This window comes from Vanessa cardui, chromosome 8, assembly GCF_905220365.1.
Source record: "Vanessa cardui chromosome 8, ilVanCard2.1, whole genome shotgun sequence".
In the NCBI taxonomy this organism is placed as follows: domain Eukaryota; kingdom Metazoa; phylum Arthropoda; class Insecta; order Lepidoptera; family Nymphalidae; genus Vanessa; species Vanessa cardui.
Genome location: NC_061130.1, coordinates 1,224,850 through 1,240,677, shown reverse-complemented (window position 1 = coordinate 1,240,677; position 15,828 = coordinate 1,224,850). Strand labels below are relative to the sequence as shown.

Genomic DNA, 15,828 nt, shown 5'->3' with positions numbered 1-15,828 from the left:
ACGCAAGCTTGTAAAATTTATAAATGCAGACCTTTAAACGAAGGACGAAGAGAGCGAAAGCGGTCGACTATTAGTAGTATGTATCGGAATAAATAAATAATAATAATAATTAATATGAGACAACATCACATACATTACTCTGATCCCAATGGAAGTAGCTGAAGCACTTGTGTTATGGAAATCAGAAGTAACGACGGTACCACAAACACCCAGATCCAAGACAACATAGAAAACTAATGGTAATCTACATCGACTCGGCCGGGAATCGAACCCAGGACCTCAAAGTGGCGTACCCATGAAAAGCGGTGTGCACACCACTCGACCATTGAGGTCGTCGAAATATTTAAATGTGCTCGTTAACAATTTCAATTACATATAATTATAGAATCACCTGTGTTCACAACTAAGACATCATCCATAACCAAGCGACTTCAAAAATATGAGATTGTATTTATGCTTAAAAAAAAATTATTCAAACACCGAAAAAACTATCTGAAAGTTTCGTAAAATATTTGATTAGAAATCACAATAAAGATATTTTATTTCTGTATCAATTATATTTTATCTAGACACGCGGTAGCGTGTCGGCCAGGTTCAGGTAACAGAACTGGCGAGCAGCATCGTCTTTATTATATTTCTAACAGATTTTTATTTTATTTTCAGGTTGTGCGTTCGTAAAGTTCAGTTCACACCAGGAAGCACAAGCAGCCATCACAAGTCTGCACGGCAGTCAAACTATGCCTGTAAGTACGAATATTAAATATAATTACACTAAATTATGTATATATAACACTTCTTACTTCTTCTGGTTTCACTTATTACTCTACTAAATATGCGTTACAATAAACAGTCAAGTACTGCTACGTTTTCGATTGAAAGGATAGGTGAACTGAAAAAATACAATCAAATATGGCTTAAGATTTTAGTGCCAATGATTCGCCACGGAATAATTAATCTAAGAAATAGATTAAATGTGTTAAACATAAATAAAACGCACAACCTAATAAGTAATAAGTTACACAGATGACAAATTCGTTGATTTATAATGTCGATAGAAAGTAATTTAAAGTTACATGTCATTTCTTTTTCATACAACGTACATACATACATTTCCGGTTCACTGTGATGCCTTTACATTTAGTTTAATATTGTAACGAATATTCAACAGTGCGTGATAGAGTATACTCTAGTATAAAATACATTTTGGTTATAATTAAACAATGTGCATAATTCATTCATATGGTGTTACGTGTTGAAGAAAAGTAACAAGAAAAACTTACACGTGCTGCTTGAAATCCTTACATTTATAAGCACAAACTATTTGCTGCTGACAGTGTTAGCAAAATTGCCGACAAAAGTTATTGTTTTAATATCAACAACGACAAAACAAAATAATCGTGGCAAATTAATTTATACGCTCAGAGTATTCAAAGTTTCCATCTTGTCTTATATCGTGTGTCGTGTTGGGTTGAGTTTTAGTTTAACAATAGCAAACGCCTCGAGTAGCGAAACCACTGTTTGTGAAGTCTGTTTTCGAAGCTGAGAATCTTCAAAAACATTTATAATATTTAGTGGTTTTTTTATTTATAATAATAATAAATAACAATCATTACATAGTATAAACAAAGCCGCTCACCGCTGTCTGTCAGTATGTATGCTTAGATCTTTAGAATTACACAACTAAATTTTTAAAGGCAGATTCATTTAAAAATAAGGTTTTTATGTATTATACACACACAATACATTAGAGAAAAACTGCTAGTTTTAGAAGTTTTAAAGTGATATCTAAAATTTTTTGCGCTTAAATTACACATTGCACCCGTAATAATCTATAAAATCGCTAGTAATAATAAGTAAATAACATCACACACATAACTCTGATTCTAATGTAAATAGCTAAAGCATTTGTGTTGTGGAAAATCTGAAGTAACGACGGTACCACAAACACCCAGACCCAAGACGACATAGAAACTTATGAACTTTTTCTACTTTTTCGAAATAGCCTGGAATCGAATCCGGAACCTCGGAGTGGCGTACCCATGAAAACCGGCGTACATACTACCATACGGATCATCAATAATTCAAAATAAAAAATCAAAGAGTTTTTTCTTATCAATAAATTATGTAAGTTTTTCAATCATCACCAAAGCAATAATAGTAGGCAAATACACAACAGACTATAAAAGTATGCAGAGTTATTTCCAATGCAATTCAATATATCGGTAACAAATATAGAATGACATCAAGACAATGATGATTACGTCTTATTTTTGGAACGTTTCATTTACGCTTATTATTGAATACATCGCGCAAAGCAATTTCGTTCCAACTGGATATCCCAAGATACGTCTATTTCATATTCTTCAATACAAATAATTACAGTGACTTTCATAACTTGTCACGAAAATTCTTTGGTTCAAATCCCATATTGAGAGCATGATAGATTATTGGACATTCTTCTGAGAAGGGAAATTTCCCGGATTTTTTAAATTGACACTGTTTACTCCTATACCTTACGAGGCGCGGGAGTGAAAATACGTAAAGCTGTAGATACTACGCATGATCTCTCCGATCGTGTCAGATTGCCGTTCTACTGGATTATTAAAGTAAGGAAATGAAGACCATACAATATTACAATGTATTATCTCCTGAGCTAAACCAACAGGTTAGACTTCGTTAGAAATAAATGTAGTGACCATTTATCATCGGAGAATGTCATCTTTAACTTTATCAAATAAGAATCTTAAATGATTTGTCGAAAAATAATAATTATACTTATTATTTCTTAATGATAAATTAGTAGTAGTAGTACTATTAGTATTTGTTGATTTCATTTTTCCTAGATTCGCCATCTTTCTACAGTCATTTTCTCAATACTAGTCCATTAAATAAAATTTGATCTTCATTTAATCCACTTGTATTTTCACAACTAAATTATAATCAAAGAATATTAAAATAGTTTAAATGTAAAATTGGGGTTCCAGCATATATAATATTGATCACATAACCTTTTTAACTTGACAGCTTAAATTTAATGGTGTTATATTATTCCTTATTTGACCGACAATAACGTATTCACGTGGCAATTTCTGTTAACAACGCGTCCACGCAAACACTCATTTTGTGTGTATTCCGTTGTAAGTGTGTTTACGTAGTCCAGCGTGTAGCACACGTTAATTATACAAAATAATAAATACGTCATCATTAAGCCTTATTAAAGTTGTCTGCTTGATTAAATGTGAACTGTTTTTAATCCTCACGTATACATTTTCAAACTTCATTAAAATAACGAGTATTCGTATTCGATTTTTGAAATGTTCAACTTTTCTTTTTTTTGTTAATTTATTTCGATTAGCAAGCCTGTTTAACTGCTAATTTCGCACGGATACAAAAAGTTTTCATTTAATTTTGAATCTGGACAGTGATGACGATCTGTTTATGAATATGGAATTACATTTCGCCTGCTATCATACCTGTCACGAGACGATTGAAATCTTCGTCGAGCGAGTAGACACGAATCGAACTATTTATTAAAATATATCCCAGTATCGATTTTGGAATATATTTGTGTGAACCGATTAAGAGTACGTTCGTTTAAGCGCATCCATTAACAAAGTACATAAGCTTCTACGTGTTATGATGATAAACTAACCCAGGTACACCCAAAGAAATTGGAGTCAGGCTTGAAGCTTCCAACCAGCTGTCAATTACAAACGAAAAAGTTATTACTTTGACAGACAGAAGAAAGAGCCGAGATGGCCCAGTGGTTAGAACACGTGCATCTTAACCGATGATTTCGGGTTCAAACCCAAACAAGCACCACTATATATAAGTGCTTAATTTGTGTTTATAATTCATCTCGTGCTCGGCGGTGAAGGAAAACATCGTGTGGAAACCTGCACGTCTCTAATTTCATTGAAATTCTGCCACACGTGCATTCTACCTACCCGCTTTGGAACAGCGTAGTGGAATATGTTCCAAGCTTATCCTTAATGGGAGAGGAGATCAGTATCCCAGCAGTGGAAATTTACAGGCTGTTACTTTTTTTACTTTTGACAGAGAGAATAGAAGTAAAGATATAAAATATATTTTACCCATTGCACTTAGCTTTAGGCTAAAAGAACCTCTTGTTTAAGCAACTTATTAGTCTTTTTAATATGTAGCGTTTGTTGTAAACGAAGTCCAGTTCGGGGAGGTACGGCAAAAAGTCCTAAAATTGACTGTCCGGGCCAGCCGCTTAAGTTTTAATTAGCGGTTGTTTCCCTCGAGCTTCGCTGAGACTATGTTATCGGTAAAAATACATTCGGACTGGTGAAACTTGCTGTGATTTATGTGTAAATTTCGGTCACAAGACCACATGTGATACAAAAATATATGACAGTATCTCGTATACGAAAATGAATGTTAATTTTATTAAATTAATAAACTTAACGAATATTACCGTATTTTAATAATCTCTCCTATTATTAGCTCTGTTTGTTTAACTCGCAATATATGAGTGAAATGTAATGTATATCTTGACATAGTATAAAACAAAGTCGCTTTTTCTGTCCCTATGTCCCTTTGTACGCTTAAATCTTTAAAACTATGCAACGGATTTTGATGCGGTTATTTTAATAGATAGTGTGATTCAAGGGGAAGGTATGCGTATATAATACATGAACAATATAGTAAAGAAACAGGGATAATTTTAGAAGTTTGCAATGTGATGTCGTTATTAAACAAATTCTGTAGTATGTTTAGTATCAGTATTGCACCCGTGCGAAACCGGGGCGGGTGGCTAGTTATTATAATTATATATGTACATAGGTCGGACAATGTCATCTAGGATTTTACTATGGTATATATTGACAGATGAGCATATGGGGCACGTGATGGTAAGTGGTCACCACCACCCATATACATTAGCGCTGTAAGAAATATTAACCATTACATCGCAAATGCACCACCAATCTTGACAAATAAAATGTCATGTCTCTTTTGCCTGTAGTATATCATCCTTCAAATCGGCACACAACAATACTGAGTACTATTTATAGTAGTAGAATATCTATTGGTGGTATCTACCTAATCGGCTTTCACAAAGCTCTACCACAAAGAAAATTTATTAATAATCTTGCTATAAAGTAATACTTTGTTTATCTCTCAAAATAATCTTTAGGACATATAATTTAATTTTAAATAAGGATAAAAATAAAATCATAAATTAATTTATAATCGGTTAGCGAATAACTAGAAAGTTTAAAGCCAGTTCATCTCGGTAAAATTTAATTTCTGAACAGGTGTCTTACGTTTAATTCATTTTGCAAAATTGCGATTCAACTGCTCGGAGAAGCTTACCTGAATAATGTATATTTGAACTAATAGTATTATGATAAATATTTTTTAAATAATTCTTCACAATCCTTCTCATAATATTTTGTATGTGTAGTACGTATACACAATTCATACATAATTTTATTGATACAATACAACAACAACAGCCTGTAAATTTCCCACTGCTGTGATAAGACCTCCTATCCCTTTAAGGAAAAGGTTTGGAACATACTCCACCACGCTGTTCCAATGCGGTTTGTAGGAATACACATGTGGCAGAATTTCTTAGATGTTTTTCTTCACCGCCGAGTACGAGATGAATTATAAACACAATTTAAGTACATGAATATTCAGTGGTGCTTGCCTGGGTTTGAACCCGCAATCAACGGTTAAAAAGCACGCATTCTATTCATATTCATATTATATTTTATGTATTTAATTAAAATCCATTAAACATAGAATATTATTAAACGAATATTTTCCTTAAAACCATATTAACATTTTTTTAAAGGCTTAAGAAAAAATAGGATGCGGTAAAAAAAGTTAGACTAATCACAATAATGGTTCCACCGTATATATTAAGTTCGATTATTTAGAAATTATAACCCATTAACGAAGTTGATCTCTCTATTGTATATTACTTATGTCATATTTGTTTTCTCTATACTAAAGCAACTCTATTCATCTGCGGAGTATTTCAACAAAAAGTTTTTATATCAATTACTAGATTACGTTTTCAATCACCTGTGACGCGAATTCGATGAAGCTTTATGATTTTGACAATCGTAATCTTCCTGGCATATATCAAATATTCTATTTATAAAATGGGTGACGTAATATTTCATAAAAAATAATAATGTTAATAAACACCTAATTTATTTGCAAGAATTTTGTATAAGGGTAGTTGCGTTTCGGGAAATGAGTGGGCCAATTTAATTTCAGGCGTAAGGCACATCTTACTTCCCGATGTTAATGGCGCATAGGGGATTTATGGAATGGTTAATATTTCGTACAGGGTCGAACGCCAATAACTTGGTACTAACTCCTTCAAGAATAAAACTACAATTACAATTAAAATTACCCTGAATTTCTTAGAGAGTCAACCAAATCTTGGTCAAAGATATATTACAACAACAGCGTGTAAATTTCCCACTACTTTGCTAAGGTCTCCTCTCCCTTTGAGGAGAAGGTGGATGGAATACACATGTGGCAGAATTTAAATTGGAATTTGACACATGCAGGTTTCCTCACGATGTTTACCTTCACCGCCGAGAACGAGATGAATTACAAACACACATTAAGCACACGAATGTTCAGTGGTGCTTGTCTAGGTTTGAACCCGCAATCATCAGTTAAGATGCACGCGTTCTAACCACTGGGCCATCTCGTCTCTCAAGATTGAGATACATTAATTTAATCGGGATTCGAAATTCCCGTTTCGAATTTCCGAATCAATATTTTAACAAAATACAAGCACTGGCTTTTGGATACGATGAGACAAAAACGTCATTAAGCGAAGTACAGCAAATCCAAAGGCGCGCTTTGTGCCGCCTCCGTTAAAGGAATTATCGGCTAGCCTGCCGAATTCTATTGCCATTTCTGCCTTCGACTTGGTGCCGATAATATTTGGGATTATAGTTATATGTATATAGCTTAGTTTAACTACTCCCTTTGTTCGTACATTTCTATACACACGATATATTACATTTGTATTTAAACGTTTTTGTTTATTTAATCTGTAATAAATCTCATCGACATTTTTATGCTGTATTATAAATAAATAATTTTATCTTAAATATGATCTAATATAAGAGCTCGCCACAAACATCTAGAGAATATTTACACCACTTTAGTTTCAACTTCAAAACATATAATGCCATCACAATCCACTGTTTTTAATAATTGGACTCTCGAAGGCCTTTTGCCTTATTAGGAGAAATTTTCTAGTGCCGGAGGCCCAAACTGGGAGGACCGTTTTAACAATCTACTGGGACGTATATCAGAGAGGGCCTTGTTGGGGATATTTTATGGAAACTATAAACTTATTTCGTTTAATAACATGCCTTCGCGAGGGTCTTTTTATGAGGTAGCTAGATTAGTTTCGTGTCTTATGCATAGTTGGTTGATTTTAATAGAAGTTATCTTTTTATGACGATTACACGAACTTTTATATGGCCATTTAAATGTTATTTATATTACATCAATTTAATCACTTACCATTTACTTAGAGCTGAATTCAAACCCAGGCAAGCACACCGATGTGACTAGCTTCCTCCACACCACTCTGCCCGTGGCTATTCTCAGGGCAGTCGGAATATTGACTCGCGTTATATTACTTGGTGGTAGGGCTTTGTGCAAACCCGTCTGGGTAGGATGAGTGGGTGGTCCCACTCATCAGTTATTCTACCGCTAAACAACATTACTCAGTATTGTTGTGTTCCGGTTTGAAGGGTGAGTGAGCCAGTGTAACTACAGGCACAAGGGACATAACATCTTAGTTCCCAAAGTTGGTGGCGCATTGACGATGTAAGGATTAGTTAATATTTCTTACAGCGTTATTGTCTTTCGGCTATGGTGACCACTTACCATCAGGTTGCCCATATGCACGACCACCAACCTATTCCACAAAAATCTGGTCGGACCAGCGGGTAGATATTCGACCGCGTGATCGCTTGTTATTTGTTCAGTTTATCCAGACTGTCTACATTACAACTCATACGTAATTGTTTATCATTATTAGTAAGTGTTGCCACATATGTATATACGTATGTATATATACCTAGTATGCTGTATATAACATTAAGTTAGCTACGACAGGTGCACTCACGGCGCCGAGCTGTCTTCACGATGTAGCTTCGAGTTGGCTGATCTCCAGAGACCTCTCTGACCTTTGCTATTTATTACTAGATTGACAAACTCATTCAACCCCTCAACCTAGACAAAGCCGTAAATTGTGATCGACCGCAATCAATTAATTTGCTTACAGGCTACACTGCGGGGTATCTTCGAAAGATATATAATACTAGCTGTGCCCGCGACCTTGTACGCGTTTGAATTTAACAAAAAAAAATTGTAGCCTAAGTAAAAAAGTAAAGTAAAGTAAAGTACATCCTGTAAATTTCCCACTGCTAAGATAAGGCCTCCTCTTCCATTAAGGAGGGGTTTAGAACATATTTCGCTGTTCCAATGCGGGTTGATGGAATGCACATGTGGCAGAATTTCGATGAAATTAGACACATGCAGGTTTCCTCACGATGTTTTCCTTCACCGCCGAGCACGAGATGAATTATAAACACAAATTAAGCACATATATATAGTGGTGCTTGCCTGGGTTACTCCCTATTATATCAGTTATCTGCCAGTGAAAGTCCCGTCAGCTGTTCTAGAGATTAGCCGAAACAAACAGACAGACAGACCGACGAAAATTGTAAAAAATGTTATTTTTATATATGTACCGTGTATAAATACATAAGCATTGAGTATAAATGGCTATTTTAATATTAGAAACAGACACTCCAATTTTATTATATGTATAGATAACAATTGTTTATTTGATTAACATTCCTAAGTTTAAACTTATTCAGTGTCTGAGTAATTGTTATGAAAATTTACTTGTGTAATGAAAGTCGTTGAAGAAAATAATTAAAAAATTCATGGCAGTTTTTCATTTGGATGATATAATGGCCACAATTTTCATTCTTCAGCTGTAGGCCCGAATAAATTTAGTTAACTAAGACAATGTTAAAATATCCGAAACGTCCGGAATAATTGGATTCCATTTTCTTAAAACTCGAAAGCCAAAGTAATCCTTACGAAACTTTCGTTTTTTTTACATAAATTGACAGCCATGAAAGGTTCCGAGATGGATCTCAAGATTGAAAGGGATTTAAAGTCGATATCGTTTATTTTTTTCACTTATCAGGTAAATTCTACAGAATCGACTTCATAAACTTTATTCTATTCGAGTGCCAGCAATTATCCATGAATGAGAAAGATCTGAAACGAGAGATAATTCAGATCTTTAAATGCCACTTAAAGTTTCAAATAATATTATACACTTAGGGAAACTGATCGCGTAACTTTTTGCTCTAAAGCGATTACTCAATAAATACAATAATTTATTATTTATTTTTAAGCTTCTGCTTGATTTTAAAATAAAAACTATTTTCAAAATAAGAACTAAATAAAAACTTATAGTGTTACAAACGGAGCGACATTGTCACTCTTAAAATAAATTTAAAAAAAATTAATGACTATACGTTCTTATTTTGAAATGAGTTTTTATTATTATGTGCCAATAAAATTGAAATGGGACCTCCTTGGTATCAATCAAGTATTAACTAAATAGTTTTACACTAAGATATATACAGATGAATTCAAGAGGGAGATATACCTTCTTTTTTTAAATTGATTAAAAAAATAATACATATTGCTCAGGCCAGGTTTCATAAATAAATTCTTGATTATACTGTTATACGGTGCTCGTATCAACCCTCCAAGCCGCAATATTTCATAACCATAACGAGTCTAGATTAAATAGTTACCTGGAGCACTATGCACGTACGAAGCCTGTCCCAAGTCATCAAGGAGACGATATAACCTCATATCAAATGATAAACGTATGAGCTCCGACAACCAATTATAAACCCGATCTCACTCTGGTTATATTTAGCCGTGTTTTAAGGGTGACTACATGATTCAATTTAATTAAAAATATTCCTTGATTTCATTAATTGTGAAACATTTTTCACCAAATTTTTACTCGTATTTTCAAATAACTGCAACACAAAATTCATTACGGACTGAGGAATTTTGTGGAATACACAAAAATACCCCACGCAAAACATAATCTCATGTTGTTTTTTTTTTGTTTTTCGTTAAAACAAGGAAAATAACAATGAAAGATTTCGAAAAGATTGTTAAAAGCTTGTCAAACGTATCCACAAAGTCTTTCACAATTTTCATCTTGCTCTGTTTGAAGCGTTAAAGGAGCGGAGTACTATTTACTGAGCTTATGGGCGAGGCGGGCGCAAAATTAAGAGATTTCCAGCATCAGTACAAACAGTGCGAAACGACCCTTATTAAAGCGGTCCCGGTCGGGCGTCATTCAAATACGACGCGCACTGTGTATCAACATCGCAGGCATAAATAAACAGAGAAAAATATGGCTCGCAGAAATGTGTACAGATGCTAATTAGTCGAGAGCCTTTTGCGATAATTTTTCGAGTACTTTCGGATGTATAAGAACTTTTTTAGACAGAACTGCGCACAACTAATTTCAACTTCTAAAAGTATAAACGAAACTGCAACTTAGTTCTATTTTTAAAAATATTTAAATCCCATTTATTTTTTGCAAATAGCCATCCGTGCATATTTGTCATTGAATATTATATCTTAAAAGATAATACGCACAAGATTTACCGCAGTGCGAGTGAACATCAGGTACAAACATTGTACGCCATTTTAAAATGAAGACGCAGATAAGTCTGTATATTTGTTTAGGAATCAGAGTACGTGCTGTAATCACGTTATAAAGTGTGTGAGGTTTGTATGCGTAGTTTATGAGCTCATCTGTTTACACGTTCCTACTAAGTGGATGACTTTGCGTTGATGTGAAAATGTTTTGTGTCGTGAGCAAAAAGGTTTCATATTTAAGTTACATTTTACTAGCGACCCGCTCAACTTTACAAGAATGAAATTAAGGGGTTTTTACGACATTATTTATATGAAATATAGTTACAATATACACAGTTTTGACGACCTCCGTGGTCGAGTAGTGTGTACACCGGTTATCATGGGTACGCCACTCCGAGGTCCCGGGTTCGATTCCCGGTCGAGTCGATGTAGAAAATTCATTAGTTTTCTATATTGTCTTGGGTCTGGGTGTTAATGGTACCGTTGTAACTTCTGATATCCATAACACAAGTGCTTTATCTACTTACATTGGGACCAGAGTAATGTATGTGATGTTGTCCCATATTTATTTATTATAGATTTATTATTATAGTACGTAAATCCTATTTTGTTCTATATTAAAAATTGTCAACATGTGATTATGATAATCAATAAAAATTATAAGCGAAATCATATGTTAAACCGTTTTATTATATGGGGAAAATGAGAAAATCATATTTATTTTATTATTCAACAAGGTATATAGGCACTAGTGACCGCTAACTATTGGCTAATAAATATACGTAAGACACAAAAAAATAAAGAAGCAAAGCAGGTTTTTTCGCTGTGTATATATATTGAAATTTTGTATACATATATATAGAAACATAATGAGAAATGCAGCGCTCAAAATCTAATCTCATCCTGCGTATATAAAATCGAAGGGAGGATAGGTATGTCAATAAAAGTCCATTCCGACAAAATCCGTAGAATGCGTCTGGGAACCTTCTGAAGGAAATTGACCCAAATTGGACCCATTCAAAACTTGTAAGATCAACATGGAATCTACCGTTCTGTTTGCTCTCAAAGCAATTCCAACTAGATATTGATATTGTTAGAACTTTTAACTAAAGTATTAACTGTGAATTATTAACATATTGACAGAAGTTTTGTTATAAACATTCTCTTATATACATTATACAATGCAAAAGAGAATGATAAGCTATTTATATGTGGTTATGTATAAAGTTGTAAACTATGCAATACTTTACCCAAGCCAGTATTTCTCAATAGATATAACCTTGGTCTCTTCAAATCTAGACTTTATTGATATCTTCAAGGCAAGCGTGCTACGTCGTAGACCGTTTATATATTACTGACAGTTATTAAGGGTAACAAAATGATTTTATGATACTATTATATATTTAAATGTAAAATTATATTCTGCAACAGTTATTGGTTCGATTTTTAGTTCCAACTAGCGACCCGCCTGCATCACATGAGAACACTCATACTAAATATAATACAGAATTTGTTCATTTACGACATCACATTAGAAACTTCTAAAATTAATTATCAGTGTTTCTTTACTACAGTGTCCATGTGTTATATACAAAATCTTCCTCTCGAATCACTCTATCTATTAAAAAACCGCATGAAAATCCGTTGCGTAATTTAAAAGATCTAAGCATACATAGGGACAGACAGCGATAAACAACTTTGTTTTATACTATGCAATTATTATAGCAGAGGAAGATATCACTATTCTTCTATTCTGTAAATCCAATTGTCCAAAGTCCAAAACTGTGACGCATTTTCATTGACTTATGATGTGATATCTTATGTAAATTTTGCAAAAAATATAGACAAAAACTATTTATCAGCAAAATAAAAATCGAACATAATTCAAATTTGGAAACATTATTTTTTTATATTTGTTAATAAAACTCCGTTGATTAATTGAATCTACTTGTAAAGTTATAATTTTCTTTTTTTTTTTGTTATAATTAGATATTATTACAATACAGAACTGTAAATTAAAAGACAAAACAACCTATAATTTAGTTTGAACATTTCTGTTTATCGCCGTGTGCTATTCGTAGCTAACAGTAACAGCCGGTCGCAGCACGTGGCACGATCGTTATTAAAAACATATGTTAGACACGATCTGGCGGAAACTTTATTCCACCTTCAAATTTAGTCCAATTTAAAATAAAAGGAAATAGCATTATTTGTTTTTTAGTCACACGAATAAATTTAGTAAGTTATGTTATATAATCTACATTTATTTTATTGGTATGGATTTCTTTAAATAAACAGTTGCTAATCTAATTTTTTCATACTTGATAAGGATCATATATTATACCGGCAAGGAGCTATACTTAGCATTATTGTATTCTAGTTTGAAGGGTAAGTAAGCTAATGTAACTACTGGCACAAAGCACATATCATCTTCGTTCCCACGGTTTGGTGTTTCATTGTTGATATGAGGAATTATTAATATTCTATTGATATTATAGTAACAAATCTATTAGCAGCGGCATTTATTAATCGTTTAAATGTGTCTGTGGCATAAAAAAGTAGAGATATTTACGGAAAAGAAATTCAGTAATTACTCTATTCCATCAATGACATATTACTGTAGTGAAACACAATGGTATTAAAACTTATATATCCTACTGTAAAATCGTTCTTACATTGGGGTAATATATTATAAAATAGAACCTATCTAAGATATCATCATAAACTATTTCTATATACAAGCGTTTCATCAAAGTAAATTTCGTAGCTCCGAGCAAAATACGAACGTTGCCTACAATTTATACAATATAACGAATATTCACGCCGTATATCCGTATGTCACAACTCTGTACCTCTCCTCCCTTATTGAAAACATTTACATATCTATGTGGCTATCCCGTCCCGAGCGAATCGACTGATGCCGACGTTCCACAATAGATAAAGAAAAATGGAGAAAATTTTCTTTACTTTGCAATCCTACTTTTTATATATAACTAAAACAAATTATATTAAATCTGTTCATCTTTATGTTAATCAAATTATATTTATTAGTTGTCATTAATAGATGGCGTTGGTATGATTTTTATCATATGAGAATTAGTTTATGATATCAAATTCTAAATATTATATGTTCACATAGACTCATAAAAGAAAATTTGTATCGTTATATTACAATTGTAAATTCACCACCAATTAATGTATGTTCTGATTATTTTTATTATACATATAAATTTTATTTATATTATACACATATAGATGATTTATTTGTCATTAGATTCAGTCTTCGAGTATATACGAGTAATTTTATGGAGTCAGTTATTTTTCAATACTGCTTATTTTATATTTTTATTAAATTTGTTAAAATTCCTAATAAAATTAGGTTAACCTAATTAAAGTAAAAAAAAAAAACAATTATAATCTCACTACCTTTATTTATATACACATATATGCGCAAAGTATATAACAAGCGAAAACTTTTAACCTATGGAGGTTTTAGTGTATTTTTTATTATAAGGTACCATTTTTTATGAACATATGAGTTCATATTAATTAGTGTGAAATATAAGAACAAAAACAAAAGGTAAAATATAAAATTAGCCACAACAACATGATTCAAAATAAAAAAAATAATATACTATAATGCGAAGCCGACTAAACGCTCTCCAGTAATCGGGATGAAATTTATTAACATAAAATAACAAAGGGTAATTAGACTCCGGTTTCGTTGAATGCCGGGTCTGCTTCGTGCATAAAATTATCTCAGTACCTCGGCATTAAATCAGCGAACTTGCTCCCCTCTGCACCGTGCAGGTAATAATTAGGCGAGAAAACACGTAAATGCATAATTTGTGTAAAAAATTTACAAGTAACTAGATACTTGAACAACATACTTTATTTATACATACATAAATACGTTTATATTGAATTTTATGCTAATTGTTTTCGTTTGATACTTTAATGTGTTATATTAGTGTATAGTTTGCTGTAGCATTGATGGTAAGTGGTCACCACCGACCATATTTGTAGATGTTGCGCTGTAAGAAATATGTACTATTATTAAGGTTTTATTTATACAGGCTAACTCACCTTTAATCCTAAGAAATGTTGCTTACTGGTATATTCTACTATGAGTGGTACCTACCCAGGCGTGGATACCAACCCTACCACCAAGTGACCGTTAAACTCGATGTTCTCCTAAAACTAGATAATATACAAATTACTAATTAAACACATGAAATCAGTACCACATTTGAACGCACAACCTTCGATTAATATAATTGTTTTAACCACTAGTCCATCATCATTTATAAAACCGCAAAAATATACTTTATATTACTATGTATTACTATGTGTTCAATATCTATCAAATCAATATTCTAGGTGTCATGGTCAGTTACGTAAAGAGTGACAGTCTTGTATAATAACGCAATATTATTAGGGAAATAATCTGTATCATTTAACTTACTTACATTAGCAATATTATAGTCTATACAAGCCTTAAAGAGTTCTGAGGGATAGTTCATTTATATATTAATAGTTCTTTAACTATCTGTTGTTTGCAGAGTTATAATGTATATGTGTCCATATATATTATCTACCTAGACAAACACAATTACACTGTTTTCATTTGTTTCTTAAAAGTACATAAGTTTAAACGAATAACAGTGTTTACAGTTCACTGTATCCTGTTGATAAAATTATTCGTCTAAATAGTTGTATGCATTCTGTATGTAACGAAAGTCGTATGAACTTATTGTTTTGTGTATGTTTATTCGGTTTATTTTAACTAAAATCACGTGGGATTTTCTTAATTATTCTGTTTATAGCATTCATATAGACTGTGAATAGAGTTAAAGGAATAATATTACATTCTATTGTTGAAACAGCGTTCTCTAATTAGCTATGCTTATAATTTACAACAATATACTTTACATAAAAAACAGCCTTAATAAATCAGTATTTACACTTCAAATAAAAATTTAACAACGTTCTAAAAACAAATTTAGAATTGAAATGAAACGCCTTGGAACTATACTGAACCAATACAAAATAATTATAAATTTTCGATCATTAACAAAAACTTATATACGTATAAGG

The 15,828-nt window shown here is 32.5% G+C and overlaps 1 protein-coding gene across 1 annotated transcript in view; it reads left to right on the top strand.

Annotated features, from left to right (window-relative positions):
- Positions 1–15,828, top strand: part of LOC124531984 (CUGBP Elav-like family member 4) — a 703,320-nt gene that overhangs the window by 657,490 nt on the left and 30,002 nt on the right. The window contains exon 6 of the mRNA XM_047106589.1: positions 664–743. Coding sequence (XP_046962545.1) covers positions 664–743 — 80 coding nt within the window. The remainder of the gene's footprint in view (positions 1–663; positions 744–15,828) is intronic.